The sequence below is a fragment of the Desmodus rotundus genome, chromosome 5 (assembly GCF_022682495.2).
Source record: "Desmodus rotundus isolate HL8 chromosome 5, HLdesRot8A.1, whole genome shotgun sequence".
Classification (NCBI taxonomy): Eukaryota; Metazoa; Chordata; class Mammalia; order Chiroptera; family Phyllostomidae; genus Desmodus; species Desmodus rotundus.
This window is the reverse complement of record NC_071391.1, coordinates 130842526-130863631: the sequence shown is the minus strand read 5'-3', so window position 1 is coordinate 130863631 and position 21106 is coordinate 130842526. Positions and strand designations below refer to the sequence as shown.

The window sequence follows — 21106 nt, the reverse complement described above, 5'->3', positions numbered from 1 at the left end:
ATAATCTCTCTTTAAATTTTTTGGTAGGAAACAATTTAGAGTGATACATGGATTTTAAAAATTAGTATCAGGGATTTTAGATGAGACTTGTTTTTAAATGTGATTACAAAGTAATTAGTGTTACTGGGTCTGATATGCATACAAGAAAAGCATTTCAAATTCCCAGTTGATATGTTTGTTTGATAGGTTTTTCCCTCCTTTGGATATACTAAAAATTGTTCAGAAGTTTGCTATAGAGATTGCTTTTTATGTTACTTGAAAGAGTAGTTTTGTGATAATTAAAATGCATGCTTGGTTTAATATTATTTAGTATTAGATATGGAATGGGTAAGGTACAATTGTATTCCTGCTTTATCAAACTACTTATATTTATAGCAGCAGTGAGGAGACATGTCCTATCATGTGACAGCTCAAGACAAGCACTTCCTCATCTTCTACCCTGGGGAGATTGTCAGTTTGGGGCTGGGTACAAACAGTCTTATGCTTTATGCTTGTTAAACTTGAGTGCAACCTTTTTCTCTTTGCTGGTGAAATCTAATTTCAGTAGACACATTGGACTCCTTGAGGTTCATTGTAAATGAATCTGATTTTACTGACTAGATTTCGGATATATCCATATTTTTCTAGCATTCACAATTTTTAAAAAAACTATATTTACTTATTTATTTTTAGAGAGAGGGGGAGGGCGGGAGAAAGAAAGAGAGGGAGACACTGATGTGTGAGAGAAACGACGATATGTTGCCCCTTGCACACCCTCTCCACAACCTGCCCCACAACCCTCTCCACAACCCAAGGCGTTTGCCCTGACTGGGAATCAAACCCGTGACCTTTCTGTTTGCAGGATGATTCCCAATCCACTGAACCACACCAGGCAGGGCAGTCATACACAATTTTCCTGAATGCTCAAGCTTGCAAGCTGTTGTCAAAGGTTGGAGCTTTATAGAATGAAAATCAGGTTTTAAGAATTAGAATTTGAACTATAAAGTCTCTGAGAAGTAAATTAGCATTTTATATTATAAACTATTTCCATTCTTTGTTTTGTTCATTCTCTGTAGGCTTGGTTTTGAAACTTGAGATATTATTAGGCATTAGATTGTGGGTTTGGGGGATGTAGTTAAATAATTGGCATTTTAATAATCTTAATATTATTACTATTTAGATAAATTCCAGAATTTAAACCATGAAATATTATGGTAAAGATAACTTAATTCAGCTTAAAAAATGCAATAGAAATGGGGGCATGTCGATTTTAAAAGTGCTTTCTTCATTACAAGGCTGTGTAATTTATGAGTAATGGACAATATATAAAACTTGTTTATTAATAATTAACCCTGTATTAGATATGCTGGCCCCTTGTTTTCTTGGCATTTGTGCCTGTTTTTCCTTAGAAAGTATTATCTCTTTGTTTATAAAAAGTTATTGAATTGACTCTCATATTTTGACAAAATGTTGAAAAGTAATATATTTTTCGATGAAGAAAACTTAGATTTCAGTTATAAAGGTTCATGTTTCCCAGTAAAACCTGTTGTTATGTTTAAGGTTTTATTTATTTATTTTCAGAGAGAGGGGAAGGGAGGGAGAGAGAGAGAAACATCAAAGACCAAGAGAAACATGGATTGGTTGCCAGGCGTGTGCCCTGATCAGGAATCAAACCAGCAACCTTCCGGCTCATACGCTGGTGCTGGTGCTCAGTCCACGGAGCCACACCAGCCAGGGCTAAAAACCTGTTCCTAAATACCCGAAAAGTGACCTTTAACCGTTTACTGGGTTTCTCTAGCTTGTTTTGTTCTAGTAACATACTTCTTTGTGACAGATCTTCAGGAATTGCAGTATCTTTTATATCTGAACATCTTCAGAAGTAGTGACATTTTTCTGCAGGTGGTAGGAGAGATCGGTTTGGCTGGTTTTAAGAGAAAGGGTGATTATCTAAGGAAGCTTGTTTGCTATGCTATATATTTTACAATAAAATTTGAGAGTTTTTGGTAACTAGTTTTAATCTCTACTATGCCATTACAAATCTGACTTTTCTTTGTGTAAATGTTTATCATCAGACTTAAGCTTGTACACTTAAATATAGGATATCAGTACTTTGCTCATTTTTGCAGTGAATTTCTCTCCTAAAGTCATTAAATGTAATTAACATTCTCTTTAAGATGAATAACATTGTCCTTACTGATGAAACAGATAGCATTAATCCTCAGAAGGATAGAGTAAAGAATTGGACTGTGGGAGATGGGAATTCTGTATTTGTTAAAAGACCATCATCTTTGTTTTGATTTAAACAATGACATTTAGCAATGACATTTTCCCTTTTAATCCTTCTTATTGGTATTATTAATAAATATAAGCACTCTTGTTTTTATACAGGGTACCAACTATGGTGTCCTTGGAAGAGACAAAGTTGTATACTGGACTTGAATATGGTATGTGAACCCTAATCTGAGTAAATCTGTGGACATTTTCTTTGTCAATTACTATACAAGTGTTGAAGTGGAATAATTTTGTAGTTATAATTTTCCTAATCTTTGTATATATAAAATGAATATTAATTACACAATTGTGTTTTTTTTCTTTTTCTAGAGAAACTAGAAAATTATTACATAAAGAATATCCAGTAAAAGATAGAAATTGGGTCAATAAATAAGTATTTGGATGTTTTTTATGTGTAGAGGCAGACTTTCATATATTGTAATAGTTATTTATATTTAGAATTGTTTTAGAACTGATATATTATACTTGATATGAATGGGAATATTATAACATTTATGTATTCTTTGTATTTTTCTATCAGTTAAATTTTATATAAATATGTAAAACATTTTATTTTGTTAATGTTCTGAATCTGACATTAATAGAAATTTGACACACTTTCTTATTGCTGGATTAACACTGGAGTTAGTTGCATACATTAATTGCTAGAGTATAATTTTAGCTTGCTTGATTTAGGTCACCCATAACTAATTAGAGAATCCTGTGCACTTACGGTCGCTAATTAGTAAATAAAGCCTTTGGAATATTAGCAAAGATGGGTGGTTTTCCTCCTACCTCCTTTCCTGTCCAATACAGTTTTGTAAGCAGATCCTTGTAAATGTGAAGATTATTCTGTATCGTGTGTAACCACTAACCCGACCATGATAAAGGCTGATCCATTTGTTTTTTTCCTGAATACATATGTTCTTGACACACACTGTTGATATAAACTTGAGAGGTATGGGAACATTTCATTGTGTCTAAAATAAATTCTCTCTTTTTTCTAAAATAGATCTATCTAGAGAGAACCACCGGGAAGCAATTGCTAGGGTCATAAGGAAACTTCTTAGTAAGTACATATATGCATTTAACGTATTTTCTTTAGTAAGTAGGAATTTGAGTCTGTAGCATATGTGCTTTTACTTATCATATTTTATTCTAAATGGTGAGAATATCAGGCACTGTTTGTTTTTCCCCCTCAACTAATAGATTTTAACTAATGGATTAGGAATACTGTAGTAATTCAAAATATTTTAACCAAAGTCCTATTTCTTCTCCTGTTGTAGACCACATACTTAATAATTCAGAAGATGATACCAAGTCCTTATTTCTTATCATAAAGGTACATTTGTTATCTAACAGTTTATAATTATTAGTATGAATGGTTGATGTGATGACTTATAAATACAAAATTGGAAATTCTTTGACACAGATTATTGGAGACCTTTTGCAATTCCAAGGATCTCACAAGCATGAATTTGACTCCCGTTGGAAAAGCTTTAACCTAGTAAAGAAATCAATGGAAAATCGGGTCAGTATTTTCACTTACAACTCTAAATTTTTTTAAAGGTGTGTGATATTGATCCAACCACCTCATCTAGCAATTAGTCAGCACGGGGAGGAAGTTTTCATAAGCAAAAATAGTAGATTTTCAAATATGTCATGGTATAGCCAGAAGGGTCCTAGAAAGAAAATGTATTTTTCTGATACAAACTCTTCTGTCAATTTCAACGCTAGCCTCTGAACTCTCAGAGGGAATTTGGACTGTGCTAATGTGGCACCATCTTTCAGGTTGCCTTGTAAGAACCTGCAGAACTGAGTAAAAGGTAGGAGCAGTGGTCCAAAGGCATGAATTTAAAGCATTGGACTTTGTGTAGATTTGAGAAAAATATACCTTATGTTGTATTTGTGCTTCAGGAGACGTCAGAACAAGTTTCTCTAGGGGCATGGAAGAAGGAATACTCAAGTCAGCAATTTGATGTTTTGGACAACTTTCTTTATAGGAGACTTCTGTTGACATTGAGTCTAAAAATGTTGAGTGAGTTCCTTGTTTAGGCAAGAGGTGCTGGACGGAGGGAATGGCATATAAGAGAGCGGGGAGATGTTACGAACATGCATGCTTTAGGAAACTGGCTATAGGGAAGCGTGGTGAGTGGTAAACTAGGTCATTTATAGTTGTCTCTCCAGAAAGTACTTCAGTTTTGTATTCAGTCGGGGTGTCATTAAAGGTTCTTACCTAGGTCTGACCTGAGCATTGGAAAGAGCAATATTTAATTCACTGAATTTTGAAAAGCTCTGTAACCAGTATGAAAAGTAAGCAGTGGGAGATTGAGACAGGAAGAAGGGAAGGTGGTAAAAGTATAACAGCCCAGATGAAAAAATAGCCTGAGTCAAGGCACGGGCATTAGGGTGGAGATAAGGTGTTCTGAAAGAAGAAGGAACTGTGGGGACTTGACGACCAATGTGACTGGTAGAAGACTGAGAGTGAGGGAGAGCTTAAATGATAACTTTCAGAAAAGTAGAAGGCACTGTAGTAAACATACACAGTTACTTAGGAGATCTACCTAAAAATGTAGCAGAGTCAGTAGGTCATTTTTGTACTTTGAGTAAGAACCAACTCCATTATTTTCCCATGCATGGATCCTTTCATAGATTATCAGAAAAACAGGGTGTTGGATGAGCCAATTAAAGGGGACATTTCTAGTATTAGACATAAAATTTATTGAAATAGTATATTTTAATTTAAGCCTGATGGCTTTAGAATAAATAAAATATCTCCACTGCCCACCAGCCTGCCATGACATTCTTTGGAATAATTTTTCATTAAGGGATTCAGGACAATCCATTGTTGAGGTTACTTAGGGAAAATGTTGACTGAAGTGTTTGCTGCTTTGTCTTTCAGCTCCATGGGAAAAAACAGCATATCAGAGCACTACTGATTGACAGAGTAATGTTGCAGCATGAGGTAAGTATCTTTTTACATGATGACTTTGTTAAATAGTTTTCTAGACGAATATTTAATTATTTGTGTTACTTCATCATTAAATGAACTTCTAGTACAAAGTTTGAGATTTGATTTACATTGTTTTCTTTTCATAGCTGCGAACACTAACTGTTGAGGGTTGTGAGTACAAAAAGGTACACCAAGATATGATCAGAGATCTTCTTCGTTTGTCTACAAGTTCGTACAGTCAGGTAAGGCTAGTCTAAACACTGCCCTTGCCGACTCTCCCATTTTATTACACGCAGTCGAATACCCCCATTTTAACAGGGGAGTTTAAATGTATTGGCACAGAAAGTATCTTTTAAATTGAAAATATATTCAAGCTAATATTACGATTCTTTTTAAAATAATGTTTATTTTTGCTGTTCGTAATTGCTTCTCAAATTTTTTAAGAAATTACTTTAAGTTGAGTAATGCTAGTGTAATACTGGTGCCACTTAATTAAATCTCATCCTGAAGGCTATGTAATTCCTTTAGGTGTTAAGCTTGGGTTTCAGAAAGCTGCTATTATGTCAGTTAGTTGTGGGGCCTGCCCTTTAAGTAGCATAGGACAAAGAGATTATCTGGCATCTCTAAGCACAGAGAACTAGAAAAAGTACAGATTCATGTACCACCAGTTAGTCTGTGTTTGTAAAATAATATAAATTGGGAAACTGGTCTCTAACTCAGAGATTTCACCTATAGTAATCTTTAAAAGAGTTTGAAATATGTAGAGTGTGTTGCTTTTGCTATAATCAGTTATTATTTATTATTATTTAGCTATTTCATGGGTTATACACTTATACTGAATCATTTTTGTTCAAAATATGTAAGCAGTACTTAGGGTTTATACTGAAAAAAGTTAAATTCTCTGTTTTGGAGAAAGTCAAGAGTAACTCAAAATAAGTTTAATATTCTGCTGGTTATGTTTAATGTTCTGCTGATTATGTTACTGATCAAATGCTTGTTGGTTCCATTCTGTCTCTTCCTAATGTAACCTAAACTGTGGGTACAGTTGGTGGTAATGCTTTACTTTTGATAAAAAGAATTACTTGTTTTTGATAAAGCATTGCTTTGATATATTTTCTGTTAATACTATTTAAATTATTACTTTTTTATCATTAATCATTTAGGAATTTTTGTAGTTTGTCTACCATTGAACAAAAGTCCTCTGTTAATAATACTTTCTCCAGGTCAGAAATAAGGCTCAGCAAACATTTTTTGCTGCCTTGGGAGTATATAACTTCTGTTGCAGAGATATCATTCCCTTGGTTTTGGAGTTCTTACGACCTGATAGACAAGATGTCACACAGCAGCAGTTCAAGGTACAGGTTTTTTTTGTTTTTTTTTACTATGAAAATTTTCAAACTTATAGAACAGTTGAAAATCTGTAGTAAATTATCCATACATCCACCATTCAGGTTCTTTATTTACCATTTTGCTATATTTGCTTTATCACATATCTGTCCACCTCTTCATCCATCTTTTTATGTATTTCAAAGTAAGCTGAAGACATCAGTACACTTCACAGGTATAGTCTTTTTTTTTCTTCCCAATTATTTTACTTACCTATGTTTTTTATCAGTATTATGATGGAGAAAATGTAGGGTGTAACTTGAGTTGAGCACCAATGGATAAGTGTGCCAGGTGGCGTGTGGGAGAAGGGGGTGAAAGACCAAAAACTGTTTAGGGTAATGTGACCAGCATGGAGGGCGTGGAACATAGTAAGTTTGAATAACTGTGTGATTAGAGCAGAGAAGGAAGGGAATGGCGCCAGATAAGGAAAATACTACCTCATAGGGATGCGATATAGAGTGTAGGTGGAATACAGTGATTGCTATACCGTCAGATAGAATTGGGTTCACTGCAGAGGATTTAGGAGGGAGAATTGGTATGACTTGGTGGTTGAGTATGTGGAGACTGATAAAAGGAGCTATGAAAATTGTTCAGGTTCTGGGTTGTACAACTGGTTGTTGGGTACACTAGAGAAAGGGAGAATATATTATAAATTAGTTTGCTTGGACATGTTTAATTTGAAGTAGTTCCTGTAAACAAAGAGGCAGTTTCAGGTAGGCAGTTAGACATGTTAGTGTGGAGTTTAAAGACAGCGTTTCAGTTTGTGTTGGTGGAATCTTTAGACATGGGTAAGAGAGCCAAGGAGAAGAATGAGAAGAGGTAGGTGTTGAGGAAACTTCATTAGAAGGCTGAAAAGGCAAAGGTCAGAAATACATCAAGAAGTGAGGGGGAGGAATTACAGCCCTAACTGGTGTGACTCAGTGGGTTGGGCTTCGTCCCTCAAAGTGAAAGGTCATCAGTTCAATTCCCAGTCATGCCATATGCCTGGGTTGTGGGCCAGGCCCCTGGCTAGGGGTGTGCTAGAGGCGACAGATCTGTGTTTCTCTCCCACATCGATGTGTCTCTCCCTCTCTTTCTCCCTTCCTCTCTCTGAAAAAAATAAAATAAAATCTTTTAAAAATATTTTATTTATTTTTAGAGAAAAAGGGAGAGAAACATCAATGTGTGCTTACCTCTTGTGTGCCCCCAACCAGGGCAAAATAAAATCTTTTTTTAAAAAGAAAGAAATGAGGAGGAATTACAGAAGATAAGGACATAATCTTTCTAGGAGGAAGACTCAGTCAGCACTGCCAGTTGCTCTCTGGAAAGAGTTAACATGAGAGCTTAAGATGTTCCTTGAAGTTAGCCTATGAGGACAGGTCAACAAACTATAGATTTGGCTCAGTTGCTGGCTTTTGCATGTAACGTTTTATTGGAACATATCCACGTCCATTCATTTCTGTATTGTCAATGGCTATTTTCATGCTACAGTGGCAGAGATGAGTAGTTGCAACAGAGACCGTATGGCCAACTCTTTACTACCTGACCCTTTATTGGAAAAGTTTGCTGTCCCCTAATGTGTAGGTATAATTCAAGAATGTGGTAGAAGGTCTAACTCACTGGGTGGTATGTTGTTGATCTAATTGAGAGCATTTTAAATGGACAAAATTGGGTAAGTCAAGTAATATCAAAGTCTAAAATGTCTTATTAGACCAGGAAAACTGAGCATAACAGTGACCTTATAAGAGCCTGTTAAGAGGAGTAGAACATCGCGGGGGGGGGGGGGGTAAGAAGCCAGTCTAGAATTTAGTTAGGGAGAATGTTCAGGAATAAAATGTTTTGGTAGTACTAATTGCTCTTTTCATTCAAAAGGGATACCTACTGTCATCAGAATCATTCTGATTAATTGAACTCTTACGAGTAGAAAATACACAGGATAATTAAGTAACCTTGTTTGTATGTTTACGAAATGACACAGGATAAGGAAAATACTATCTCATAGGGATGATATAGATGTTAACTACTATTTTAGAAAGTATTCCAAACACTGTGCCCTGTAATGCAAAGAGTGGCACAGTTCATGATGTTTGTAATATAGTTGTAGTACAAGAGAATTGGAATGAATGAAAGCTGTGTATTAAAAACATCCTTTCCTTTCTCTATTATCTTAATAGCCATTCTTTGAGCTAACCCTCTCTTAAATGGTTTAGAGAAAATATTGATGGATGACAATTATGTCAAGTTCAGATTTCTAAAAGTAACATGTTAAATAAGTGAACCTAATTTATTAAACAGTGTCAAACACTTTAAGTAATTGGTGTTTAGTAAATTTAAAAGCATCATGTAGATGAGTTGGCTACAATTAAACAATGCTTCTTAGATCACATATTAATCGTTTTTTCCCACAGGGTGCCTTGTATTGTCTCCTTGGAAATCACAGTGGTGTGTGCTTGGCAAACCTTCATGATTGGGACTGCATTGTACAGACTTGGCCGGCAATTGTTTCTTCTGGTCTTAGCAAAGCAATGTCCCTGGAAAAGCCATCCATAGTGAGACTGTTCGATGATCTCGCAGAAAAGATTCATCGGCAATATGAAACAATTGGCTTGGACTTCACAGTAAGCATAGCAGTTTTGTAACTCAGATTTTAGTGGAAATACTGCCTTGTTTCAATGCTTTTTATTTTCATGTCTTTTTTCAGTAATAATATTTTTGAGATTTAATTCTCATTGTTTTAAGCATTTGTTTTCTGTTTACTGTGTTATCATTACTGTAGATAGAAGGGTGGAGTAGGAGGTTGGAGGATGGCCAGGAGCGAGCTAGGTGGTTTTTTTCCAGTGAGCCACAAAGAGTCACAAAGAGTGGCTCATTGGAAAATGCAACATTGTTGCAGTTACTATTATTTCCTGTATGTCTGTGGCCTCTGTGAGAATTGGTGATATTTTACCCAAAGTTGCAGAATATTGGCCACACAGGGTTCATAATTTATAGTGAAGAAAATTAAAATGGAATGATTTGACAGAAGAAACAGGAGAGAATGTCTGGTCCGTTGGTGCTCAGAGGGAGACAGGCAGCAGCAAGTGTTCAGGTGCACACTCACCCATCAGCATTGGGACGGCTCAGAGTGTGGTGAACGCAGTCGAATGCCCCACTTGTCTATGGTGGTTATGTTGGACATCCATCCTCTGGTTTTAAAATCACTGGTCTAAGTGTATGCCTTTTCTATAAAACAGTTTGCTGTTTGCATCTGTTTTTAAATTAGGCCATCTTAAAATTTGTTTTAATTGAAATGTGATTCACATTCCAAAAAGTTGACCATCTTAATGTGTTAGGTGCTTATAAAATCACAAAAGGACATTCACAGGGCTGTGTAACTATCACTGGTCTGATTCCAGAGCATTTTAACAGCCAAGGAGAAACCCTGTGTCCGGCAGCAGCAGTTACCCTCAGGTCTCCCATGTCCATAGTCCCTGGAAACCACTCCTCTACTTTCTTTCTCTGTGAATTTACCTATTGTGGACATTTCACGTAAATGGTACCTGGCTGCTTAGACTTAGCATAGTGTTGTCAAGATTCATGCATGTTGTAGTGTGTGTCAGTACTTCATTTTTTCCCCTGGCTTTTCTTTTTAATAAGATTCCAAACTCATGTGTCCGAATAGCAGAATTACTTCAGCAATCAAAAAACCCCTCTACCAACCAGATAATGCCTAGCTCAGAAGAAATAAAAGAAGGACTTAAACGCCAACAAGAAAAGAATGCTGATGCCCTAAGGTAATTATAAGTGCCTACTTGTCAGAATAGATTACAGTATAGATAGTCGGTTTTAAATGTCCCTAAAATACAGTGAACCATAACTATGTAATAAAATTTACACGTTGATTCTGAAAAAATACAAAAACGTTAGGAAGTAATCATTGCGAAGATCCCTGGTTGTCACTTTTAGCTGTGGAGATTTTTAAGTACACATATCAGTCAGAGTTATACAAATTTGGTATCAAGATATTAATATACCGTTTTTAGATTTTTGGAACCAAAGCATTTCAGTGCTTCCACTGATAAAACTTAGGGGCCTTCCTATCTTGATTTGTTTCTTTGCCTTATGAATATGCTTATCAGTTTTTCCCTCACATGTCTATATAAAAATAATAAACTTTTATATAGTAGTCTACCTTACATGTTCTCGGAGTGCCATATAGGCAGACCATTCCCAACTAATTGATTACTACTCACAAATTTACTTTTGAAAAGCCCACTCAGGACCAGTTGAGTTGCTCAGTGTACCTAGCACTTTTTTTGTTTTCTTTGTACCCTTCATGTTCTTTTCCTCCTGTTCATCCATCTGCTTTTTCTCTGGTTTGCTTCTCACCAGTGAGAGTGAGTGAACCTGGCCAGTATTTGAATTTATATGACATTGTCTGATGTTCATCTTAATGTTGTATTAAAACAATGCATCACCTGAATTCTTTTTTTTTTAAGGAACTATGAAAATTTGGTAGACACTTTGCTAGATGGTGTGGAGCAGAGAAATCTGTAAGTACAAGAATTTTTTTTTTAATTCTCAAATCTTTTATCTCAAATATTATAGGAGGTTTCTGTTCTGTAGGCCAGGAAAGACTGTATCTCAAAATATTGTGGTATGATTAATGAATTTACAAGATTAAGAGACAATTTGGGGGCTAATGATAGGAGTGATATTCTTTAAGAAACCTGTTTTAATCCTGTGAAACTTAAAAATATAAAAAATATTTCAAGTACAGTTTCTCTTTCCTTTTTTTTTAAAGTGGTTTTATAAGCAGTGTGTTTTGTAATTTTCTTTTCCCTCTCCCCGTTTTAGGCCCTGGAAATTTGAACATATAGGCATTGGTCTTCTGTCTCTACTCCTGAGAGATGACCGAGTGTTACCTCTTCGTGCCATACGTTTTTTTATTGAGAATCTCAACCATGACGCAATTGTAGTTCGAAAGGTAGATATTTATTTTAGTTAAATCTTGGGTTTGAGAATTTTTACCTCACCTGAAACCTTTAATTTCTTCACAAGTGAGACCCACTTAATAAATATCTTGAGGTCTACCTCTTTTGGTTGAGAGATGATAATTCATATAACAAATATGAGGGCATGTTCAGACAGTGTACATTTCAGCACTGAGGCTAAAACAGAACAAATTTACAGGTTAATGGACAAGATTGACTTTGAGAACTTAATTGTAGGTATGACGTATTACAGAAAGGGGAAGATATCTGAGGATACAGTTTTTGACTTACAAAGCATTAGAGGTATACAAGATGGGGCCGAACTAGGCTGGTGCATAGGAGAAAGACCCTTAAGAAATGTTTAGGCTGAGATTTGAAGAATGAGCATGTATGGGTTTAACAAAGAAGAGATCTAGCATGGATGAAGGTTCAAGAGTAAGAACTGAGAGTGTCTCCTTCCAAGTCAGATTCAGCACTCACTCGACTGTGCCACCAGGTGTCACTGGGCAGGGTGTTTCTCTGCTTTGGAAAGAAACAGAATCCAGCTTCTGCTATGGTTAAGAAGGAAACCATTTAAGAGATTTAAAATTTTGATACATCTACCTTACCCATTTGTTTTTTTGTAGATGGCAATCTCAGCTGTTGCTGGTATTCTTAAGCAGCTAAAAAGAACCCATAAAAAGCTGACCATCAACCCCTATGAAATTGGTAAGTACTGCCAAATGTAATTAATAGTTCAGAGCAGAATTGGAAAGTTTCTTTGAAAGTATAAATTATAGTTCTTGATCTCAATTATTTTTCTATACAAATTATAGAAGTATAAAAGTATGAAATATTATAAAGAAAAACAGTTGGCTTAGTAAAAACTAGTGATAAAAAAGTATAAGAATAGATTGACCCTTTATGTCTTCATAATACACGTATCTTTTGTACATCTAGGGAAAAAGGTCATATACTTATTTATTTTACCAACTAAGTAATTACACTGTCAAACTATTTCAAAGACTTAAATACCATTATCATTAATGTTAATATATCAATATGTTAAGTTTCTATATGGGTGGTAGGATTAGGGACAAGGTTAGTTTTCTTCATAACTCACTGTATTATCAGACTTTTTGAATAATAATACAATCAAAAAATAATAAAGTAATTTGATTTTGGAGGAGAAAAATGTTTTTATTCCTTTGGTTAAAGGAATTTTTTAATCTGTGATAACTCCTGTGATAGTCAAACAGCTATGTTTACTTGTCCCCCCACCCCCACTTTTGGGAGGGGAGTATAGCGATGTACTGCCATCTTCATTTTGGAGCACCGTAAAATGATGTTAACCACATGCGGGGAAGACTTTCATTATTTCCCTACTACTAATGTTGTCTTATCCTCACCGAAATACGTTTGCAAGTCCCATATTGTGGCTATGTAGTGGTTCCAAAAAAGAAAGTTGTGTGAGTGTGTATGTAAAGAGAGACCGGCAAAGTACACATGATGAAACGTTAAATTTTGGAGCATGTGTGGGAAGAACATATGGGGGGAATTCTTTGAGCTAAGTCTGGCATTAATTCAAACCTAAAAAATTGTAACAGAATTAATCCTTTTAATTTTGGTGAAAGAAATAAGGTGGATCACACGTGATTTACTTTCTCCAAATAACAATCCAAACACTATTTGGTGGATAGCCCTTTCCCCTGCGGTTTGAAATGCCTCATGATCAGAAGGTCAGTCTTGCCTTAAGCCCATTTTGAGAGTCCTGTTACAAAGACAGTCATACTAATCCTGTTGATTGAAAATTGAGAATAATTACCACATGGCTATTTTTAAGTTCATCAAATGTAATTGTCTTTTCCTTAGGTGGATACCCTAAACCCACCCAAATTCTTGCTGGTGATAGGCCTGATAATCATTGGTTGCATTATGATAGCAAAAGTATACCAAAAACTAAAAAAGAATGGGAGTCAATTTGCTTTGTGGAGAAAACTCACTGGGGATACTACACCTGGCCACAGTAAGTTGCGTCTTGCCGTGCACCTTATTATTAAACGGGTTTATTTGATATAATTTGTTTTATCACCTTTGAATTGCTGGGGGATGTTCAGAAGCACTAGAGCAGTTAGAAGGGACTCTGTCACCAAAAATATACACTTTTTAGTTTTTTTCGCCTTCACTCTTCCTCTTTTTCTTTGGCTCTTGCCAGTGCTCTGCCTTGGTCCTGCCTCTTTTCTTGTTTTTTTTCCCACTGAAACCCTTAGACTTCTAGCCCACCATTATATGTCTAAGGTGTTTGTTAACAGCTGCCCTAAGTTATATCCTTACCTGTTAGTACTAAACATGTCTGAACCAGCCCAGAGAAATACTCATTTACCTCTTATTGTTGACTCCAATAATTTATGTCATAAAGACACAGTGATCTGATAGATTTTTGAGACCAACACTGTTAGTGGTGTACTCTTATCCCCAACTTAGCATCTAGTTAGAGTTCAGTAAAAGTGCCTTTAATGCTTTTTATCCATGAAGCTCTAATTTTTTTTTTCTATGTGTGTTATAAATATACACTCTTACCGTGTAGGAATATGGTTGTTTATGCTGGTGTGGAAGAGCAGCCCAAGCTTGGCAGAAGCAGGGAGGATTTGACAGAGGTAAGCATTCCATTTTCACCATGTGTAAACACTTATGGTGGTTCAAATGCATCTTAGTTTTAGCTAGATACATTTTAAACTCAGTTCATGTTTTTCCCCCAGTTTGTGTATTTCAGTATAGCCCTGGGTTAAATATTGGTAAATGTGCACCCCACCTCTCTCTTGTTCTCCCCATTCTAGTAGAGCCAGTTGTCTGGAGTCTCTCTCTATCTGAGGTTACTCTGAAGTTACTGCCCCACTTAGCACTCAGTTGGGCACCACTTTATGCAGTGATCTGCTTGATTTTTGTACCATTTCTGTCTGCCAACAAGCTTCTTGAAAGCAAAAATAATCACTGGCTTTTAGTTTTTTTATTGCATATAAATGATGGGTACCCAGTAAATAAATGTTTTTAGATTTTAAGATGAAACTCCTTAGTGTTCCTGAAACATTTTATCATTTTGAAAGTTGATTTAAAGACTTACAAGTTTATGTCTTCCTCAATTAAGTTACTGTATTGTAGCTTCATTTTCTAATCCTGAACAGAGTTTACTTTTTAACCTCTGATGTTTTGTAAATGATTTATGGGATTTGGTTTGTAGTTTGGGGACTTCTTCTAAAGTGCACAGAAGATGGTGCAGTAGCATTACATCTTCATTTCCCAAGCAGAAGATTTGTTGGTTTTGATTCAGCTTGAGAAATGGAGTCCACACTTAAATACCTGAAGGAAACTTTTAGCTGTTCTTACGGATTTAGCAGTTTTAGGAAGCAATATTATATTGGTTTTAGAAAACTTCTGAGAACTAAAAATTCTTTAGAACAAAAATAGCGTATTGTTGAGTATCAAAACTTTACAGATGAATTTTAATGTTTTCAGAATTATGTTTTTAAATACATTTTAAACCCTGAATGTTGTTCTTTTTTAACTTTATAGGCAGAACAGATTATATTTGATCATTTTTCTGATCCTAAGTTTGTTGAACAGTTAATTACTTTTCTATCTTTAGAAGACAGAAAAGGAAAAGATAAATTTAATCCTCGACGTTTTTGCCTCTTTAAGGTAACTATGTTCTTTATATACCTTCTTTATAAAGCTTAGTGATTGTCAATTTGTAGGTTCATATATTTTAAAGTATTTGATTACAGTTTGAATTTATTCCCTGGCTGGTGTGGCTCAGTGGATTGAGCGCCGGTCTGCAAACAAAGGGTCGCTGGTTGATTCCCAGTCAGGGCACATGCCTGGGTCTGGGACCATGCGAGCCAGGTCTCCATTTGGGGGCACGTGAGAGGCAACCGCAGGTTGACGTTTCTCTTCCTTCCCCTCTATCTGAAAATAAATAAATAAAACCTTTAAAAAAATAAAGTTTGAATTTAGTCATTTGTTATTTTCATTTAAAATGACTCTAGAAGTTAAGCTAGTTGTAGTGATTGTGGCTTAATGTCCTAGAACTCTTTGCTTAAAAAAGAAAAAAACTTTTTAGTATTTATCTTTAATAATTGTAATTAACAGTTTAAGCAAACAAAATACCCCAGCAAACTATATTCATTTGATTTTTTTAAGGGGTGTGTGTGATGTTTTTAAGGTAGAAAGATTATGAATTACTTTTTCTTGATTAACAGTACCTCTACGATAAAATGGTAAGAATACTGCCCTTTTACATATCACGTTTAAAAAGAAAGTTCTGGAGGAGAGAACTGTTGGGTTTTAAAAACCACAGTAGTAATGTAGTAAACCAATATAAGCATAATTATAATGGAGATGATAGTCATTTAAGGAACTTTCATTTTTTGTTTTTACAGGGTATATTCAGAAATTTCGATGATGCCTTTTTGCCAGTTCTGAAGCCCCATTTAGAACGTTTGGTTGCAGATTCACATGAAAGCACCCAGCGATGTGTTGCGGAGATTATAGCTGGTTTAATCAGAGGTTCTAAACATTGGACATTTGAAAAGGTGGTGTATTTGTACAGCACATTCTCCATTAAAGCTACATTTTCCATTTATGCAGTAATTCCCAACATATTAGGTGTTAATACTTGGAGTATGAAATGTTCAGTTCCATATTGCTTTTGAGTATAGGCCACAAACCATTGATACGTAGGCAATATTCAGTTTCTTCTAAATTTTGAATTATTTGCTAACATTAGGGGGAAATTCAGGGTATGTCATAGCAAAAGATTTTGGTTTCTCTTGAAAAGTAGGAAGACCCCGGAATGCAGGTCCCATGTTACGTGCTGTGTCTGTGGGCTGGTGCTGGTCACGGGCCTCTGCCTCAGTGAGGCACTCCCCAGCTTTTCCTTCAATCCCTTCTCTTAGCCTCCTTGCTCACCTGCATTGCACACTTGGTCTTGTAGGCAGTTTGAATTTGACACACACACACCCTTTTGGGGGGGGGCATCCCCCTTTTTAAAAAAGTTAGTTTTATATATAGGCCTGAAGGTTACTTTCTTAGCAAAATGCACTAGACTGAAAATAACCTTGTGAAATGTCTGGAATGCTTTAATATAAGGTGGGCCACCCTTTCTTCAAAGAGAAGACAAATAATTGGTTTTGGCCAACTTAATTACACATGCTTTGAGGAGGCCTATGGACACTTTTTAATATATTAGTTATATGTATTCAAATCTCTTACTAAATAAAAGTATCTGTTAATTTGTATTATTGCCTCTTCCTGTTCACATATCATGAAACAATTTTGTTTAAACATGTCACATACACCCTTGTCAGCTTGTCTCTCTCTCTCTCTTTTTTTTTTTTAGTTATTTCTTTTCCAGAACACATATCCTTTCCTTATAAATTAAGATCCAATTATTTTTGTTTTTTTAAATCAGTGCCTGCTGCTACCACTGGAAACTTTATCCCAAGCCCTCCCTTCCCATTTGTTGTATATGTGAGAGAAACATTGATCAGTTGCCTCTCGCACGCCCCCAAATGGGGACCGAACCCACAACCCAGCATGTGCCCTGACTGGGAATCTAACTGGCAGTCTTTCGGTTTGTGGGTTAACGCCCAGCATCTGAGCCACACCGGTCAGGGCTCTATGTAAGTCCTTTTTACTAAGGTGCAGTCCATGGACCTGCAGCGTGACATCGCTTGGGAGCTTGTTAGGAAAGTAGGATCTCAGGCCCTACCCTGATCTAATGAATCAGCCTGCATTTTGTCAAGATCTCAAAGTGATTTGGATTCCTATTAAACTGTGAGAAGCATCTAGGCACGTATTTGAAATCTCTGTATAACCGAACACTTTTAAAAGGCTATTGACAGCAATCCAAAACTTGAAATTTGAAGATTATGCTACAGACTAATACTAAATTGCATTAAAATGCCATTGCTTCCTATATTAGAATTCAATCAAGTGGCCTCGATAAGCATGCAAAATTTTGAAATGATGCAGGTTTTTTCCAGCCCAGTATACTCTATTATTTAAAATTTTACCTGGCTGGTATAGCTCAGTGGATTGAGCGCTGGCCTGTGAACCAAAAGGTTACCGGTTTGATTCTTGGAGCACACGCCTGGGTTGCGGACCAGCCCCCCAGTAGGGGGTGTGCAAGAGGCAACCACACATTGATGTATCTCCTCCTCTCTTTCTCCTTCTCTTTTGCCTCTCTCTAAAGAAAAATAAATGAAATCTTTAAAAAAAAATTTGTTTAAAGAGAATTTTTCAGTGGCATGATATTATAAGGAATCATATAAGGTGTCTCCTTTTTTCTGAGTAAGTTTTTTGGAAAAATTCACCTTATAACTGGGTATGTCTGATGAAAATACATTTCCCATTTTATTTGGGTATTCTAAGAAATAATTTAAATGCAGTTTGTGTGCTTGTATGTGTTTGTTTCCTGGGAAAGATAGTTGAAGAAAACTGTTTTCTAATTATCAAGAACTTTTCCCCGTGTGTTTTGTTTGAGTAGGTGGAGAAGCTTTGGGAACTTCTGTGCCCTCTGCTTAGAACGGCATTGTCCAACATCACGGTAGAAACTTACAACGACTGGGGGACTTGTATAGCAACGTCCTGTGTAAGTTCCCCTGCTTACTTTTGTGTCCGACTCACCTATTCAAACATCCTCTGTCTCAAAATCTGTGAAATCTCATTACAACCCTTGAATCATGAAATTTTTTTCATAGTTGTATCATCTTAACATAATTGGAAACGGATATGTTCAGTCTTTCAAATAAGCCTTGAATGGTAACCGTAACAGATTATTATGTCTTCTTGGCCGTGGTTTTCACCATATTTTAGATTAGGAGATAAGTCAAATCATAGGTAACTTACATACAGTAAAAGCCAGATGATACAGGGTTATTGGTGTTATTTTTACTGCTAAGTGTAAGTCCACAGCTCATATACTTTGATTTAAGGAAAATCTATTTAGCTAACAATTTGCTCACTGTTAATCTTTGTATATGAGCTGTGATAACATATTTAGATTTGACTCGGTTGTGAGTTTTAGTTTGATTTTCTTCCTCTGTGCTTATATTTATTTATATGTGTTTATTTATATATAATACTTATATTTCTAAAATAACAGAATTTGACTTATTTACAGAATTGTAGACCCCTGTTTTAGTTGTTTCATATTTTCAATGCAGGAAAGCAGAGATCCCCGGAAACTTCATTGGCTTTTTGAGCTGCTGTTGGAGTCACCATTGAGTGGTGAAGGCGGGTCCTTTGTAGATGCGTGGTAAGTGAGAAGAAACTTAGTAGTTACCAAAAGACTTTACAACAGAACTTAACACGTTTGTGCTTGATGTATGAATGGAAGTGAACTGCTTACGCTCATGAAGGCTAGATAATGTTACTACGGTTAAACCTTGAACAATATGGGTTCAAACTGTGCTGGTCCACTTATGTGCAGATTTTTTTCAGTACATGCACAGTCAGCCCTCCATTCCTCAGCTTTAGCACCCAGGGATTCAGCCAACTGTATGCTTTGTTGTACATCATTTTTATCGGGGTCTTGAACATCTGCCGATTACGGCACCTGCAGGAGGGTCCTGAAACCAGTCCCCCTGCAGATACTGAGGGACAACTGAAATTTGGGGGGTGTCAAAAGTTACATGGGGATTTTTAACTGCCCAGAGGTCAGTGCCCTTAACCCTCATGTTGTTTAAGGGTCAGCTGTACTTCTGTGAGATAGGATGTGATCCATCTCAGTACAACATAATGCTAACTAGAGTTACTTCTGAATTGGGAACAAGTAAGAGAAATGGAAACAATTCAGACATGAGTTAGATTTAACCTTCTCCACTTTTCTATCAGGACTGCCTTTTTGTACCAGGACAATATTAACTTCTTCTCACAGCTTCTCATTATCCACTCTTTCTTATTAGGAAAAATATATTTGGTGGAGTATAAGGAGCTGGGAAAAATAGTGGATAAGAGAAAGAATTCTAGATAATCCCGTTAACAAGAATAATAATCAGTTAATTATTGAGGGAAATTCCGATGCTTAGAGATTAACTCATTCTTCTTTTGATTGTATGATATAGTAGACATAAAATGAGAATACAGGGAAAATGAAATCTTCATAAAGGTTTTTATTATTAGGTAAGAAAATGTACAATTTTCAGTGGAATACAGACGTGGTAAATCTGAAGTGTCGGTGTGTAAAGACCCTGATACAGCTCTCCTGTGCTTCTGTTTTAGTCGACTCTATGTACTGCAAGGCGGCCTTGCCCAGCAGGAGTGGAGAGTGCCTGAACTTTTGCACAGACTGCTGAAGTACTTGGAGCCCAAACTCACCCAGGTTTACAAAAACGTCAGGGAAAGAATAGGGAGGTGGGTATTATTTTCTCTGGTACGGTATGCCTCTTGAGCTCTTTTTATTAAATTTCAGTATCTAATGATACTCTGGTTATGTTACTATTGAGTTTCATGCTGTCCTCTTAAATTTTGTTTTGTATTGTGGGAACTAGACAAGGGGCTCTGAATGTCAGACAGAATGGCAGTGTGCTCAAAAGACAGAGTCACCACACCCCAGTTTTTATTATCTCAGAATTGCAGGCACAGGCACAAAAGACCCTCTCCAGGAATTGTCTTGGTTGGGTTATAATTTCTGAACCCTAGTTTTATTGAGAATGTGGGATCTCTTCTCACTATACAGGTTTTCTTTTACAGTGTGCTGACCTACATATTCATGATAGATGTTTCTTTGCCAAACACCGCGCCAACCACATCCCCTCGTGTCCCTGAGTTTACTGCTCGAATTCTAGAGAAATTGAAACCCCTCATGGAAGTGGATGAAGAAATTCAGAACCATGTTATGGAAGAAAATGGAATTGGGGAAGAAGATGAACGAACTCAGGGCATTAAACTCTTAAAAACTAGTGAGTAGCAAGTTAGTAGAAACTCGCTTAAAACAGATGTTTGTTTACATTTTCCTAGGGCTTTTCCTTCCTTTTTTCTGATAAAAATGTACTTAATGTAAAGTAATACAGTGGTGTCCAAGGCGTTCACATTGTTGTGCAGCCACCCCCTCTATCTTTAGTACTGCTCCCGCCCTGCAGAACTGCAGCCGTGCCGCGAAGCAGCAGCTCCTTCTCCCCGGCAGTCGCCATTGTACTTTCTGTCTCTGTGGTGGTGCCTAGTCGAGGCAGCTCACATAAGTGGCATCATACGTGTCTTCTTTTTTCATTTTGCATAGTGTTCTCAAAACGTTTACTCCTCTGTTGGTGGACATTTAGGTTACTCACATGGTTTTGCTATTGTGAATAATACAGCTGTGAGCTTTGGTGTGGAAGCATCTGAGTCCGTGCTTTCTGTTCTTGTGTGTAAATTGCTAGGCCATATGGTAATTCTGTGTTTAACTTTTTGAGGAGCCACCAAGCTATGTTCCATGGTGGCTGCACCGTTTTACACACCAGCAGTGCAACAAGGTCCATTTCTTTCAAAATCTCTGCCAACACTCGTTTCCTTGACTATAGCTACCCCATTTGGTGTAAGGAAGGTGTCT

The 21106-nt window shown here is 36.4% G+C and overlaps 1 protein-coding gene across 2 annotated transcripts in view; it reads left to right on the top strand.

Annotated features, from left to right (window-relative positions):
* The window catches only part of PSME4 (proteasome activator subunit 4), a 90397-nt gene that overhangs the window by 56616 nt on the left and 12675 nt on the right, over nucleotides 1–21106 (top strand). For both annotated transcript variants that reach the window (XM_024552799.3, XM_024552800.3), the window contains exons 21-40: nucleotides 2368–2423; nucleotides 3263–3319; nucleotides 3537–3592; nucleotides 3683–3781; nucleotides 5153–5215; nucleotides 5350–5445; nucleotides 6427–6558; nucleotides 8977–9186; nucleotides 10205–10341; nucleotides 11047–11100; nucleotides 11405–11534; nucleotides 12168–12249; nucleotides 13393–13546; nucleotides 14108–14177; nucleotides 15091–15216; nucleotides 15957–16109; nucleotides 18065–18169; nucleotides 18744–18835; nucleotides 19801–19932; nucleotides 20272–20480. In XM_024552799.3, the coding sequence (XP_024408567.2) occupies nucleotides 2368–2423; nucleotides 3263–3319; nucleotides 3537–3592; nucleotides 3683–3781; nucleotides 5153–5215; nucleotides 5350–5445; nucleotides 6427–6558; nucleotides 8977–9186; nucleotides 10205–10341; nucleotides 11047–11100; nucleotides 11405–11534; nucleotides 12168–12249; nucleotides 13393–13546; nucleotides 14108–14177; nucleotides 15091–15216; nucleotides 15957–16109; nucleotides 18065–18169; nucleotides 18744–18835; nucleotides 19801–19932; nucleotides 20272–20480 (2213 nt within the window). The remainder of the gene's footprint in view (nucleotides 1–2367; nucleotides 2424–3262; nucleotides 3320–3536; nucleotides 3593–3682; nucleotides 3782–5152; nucleotides 5216–5349; nucleotides 5446–6426; nucleotides 6559–8976; nucleotides 9187–10204; nucleotides 10342–11046; nucleotides 11101–11404; nucleotides 11535–12167; nucleotides 12250–13392; nucleotides 13547–14107; nucleotides 14178–15090; nucleotides 15217–15956; nucleotides 16110–18064; nucleotides 18170–18743; nucleotides 18836–19800; nucleotides 19933–20271; nucleotides 20481–21106) is intronic.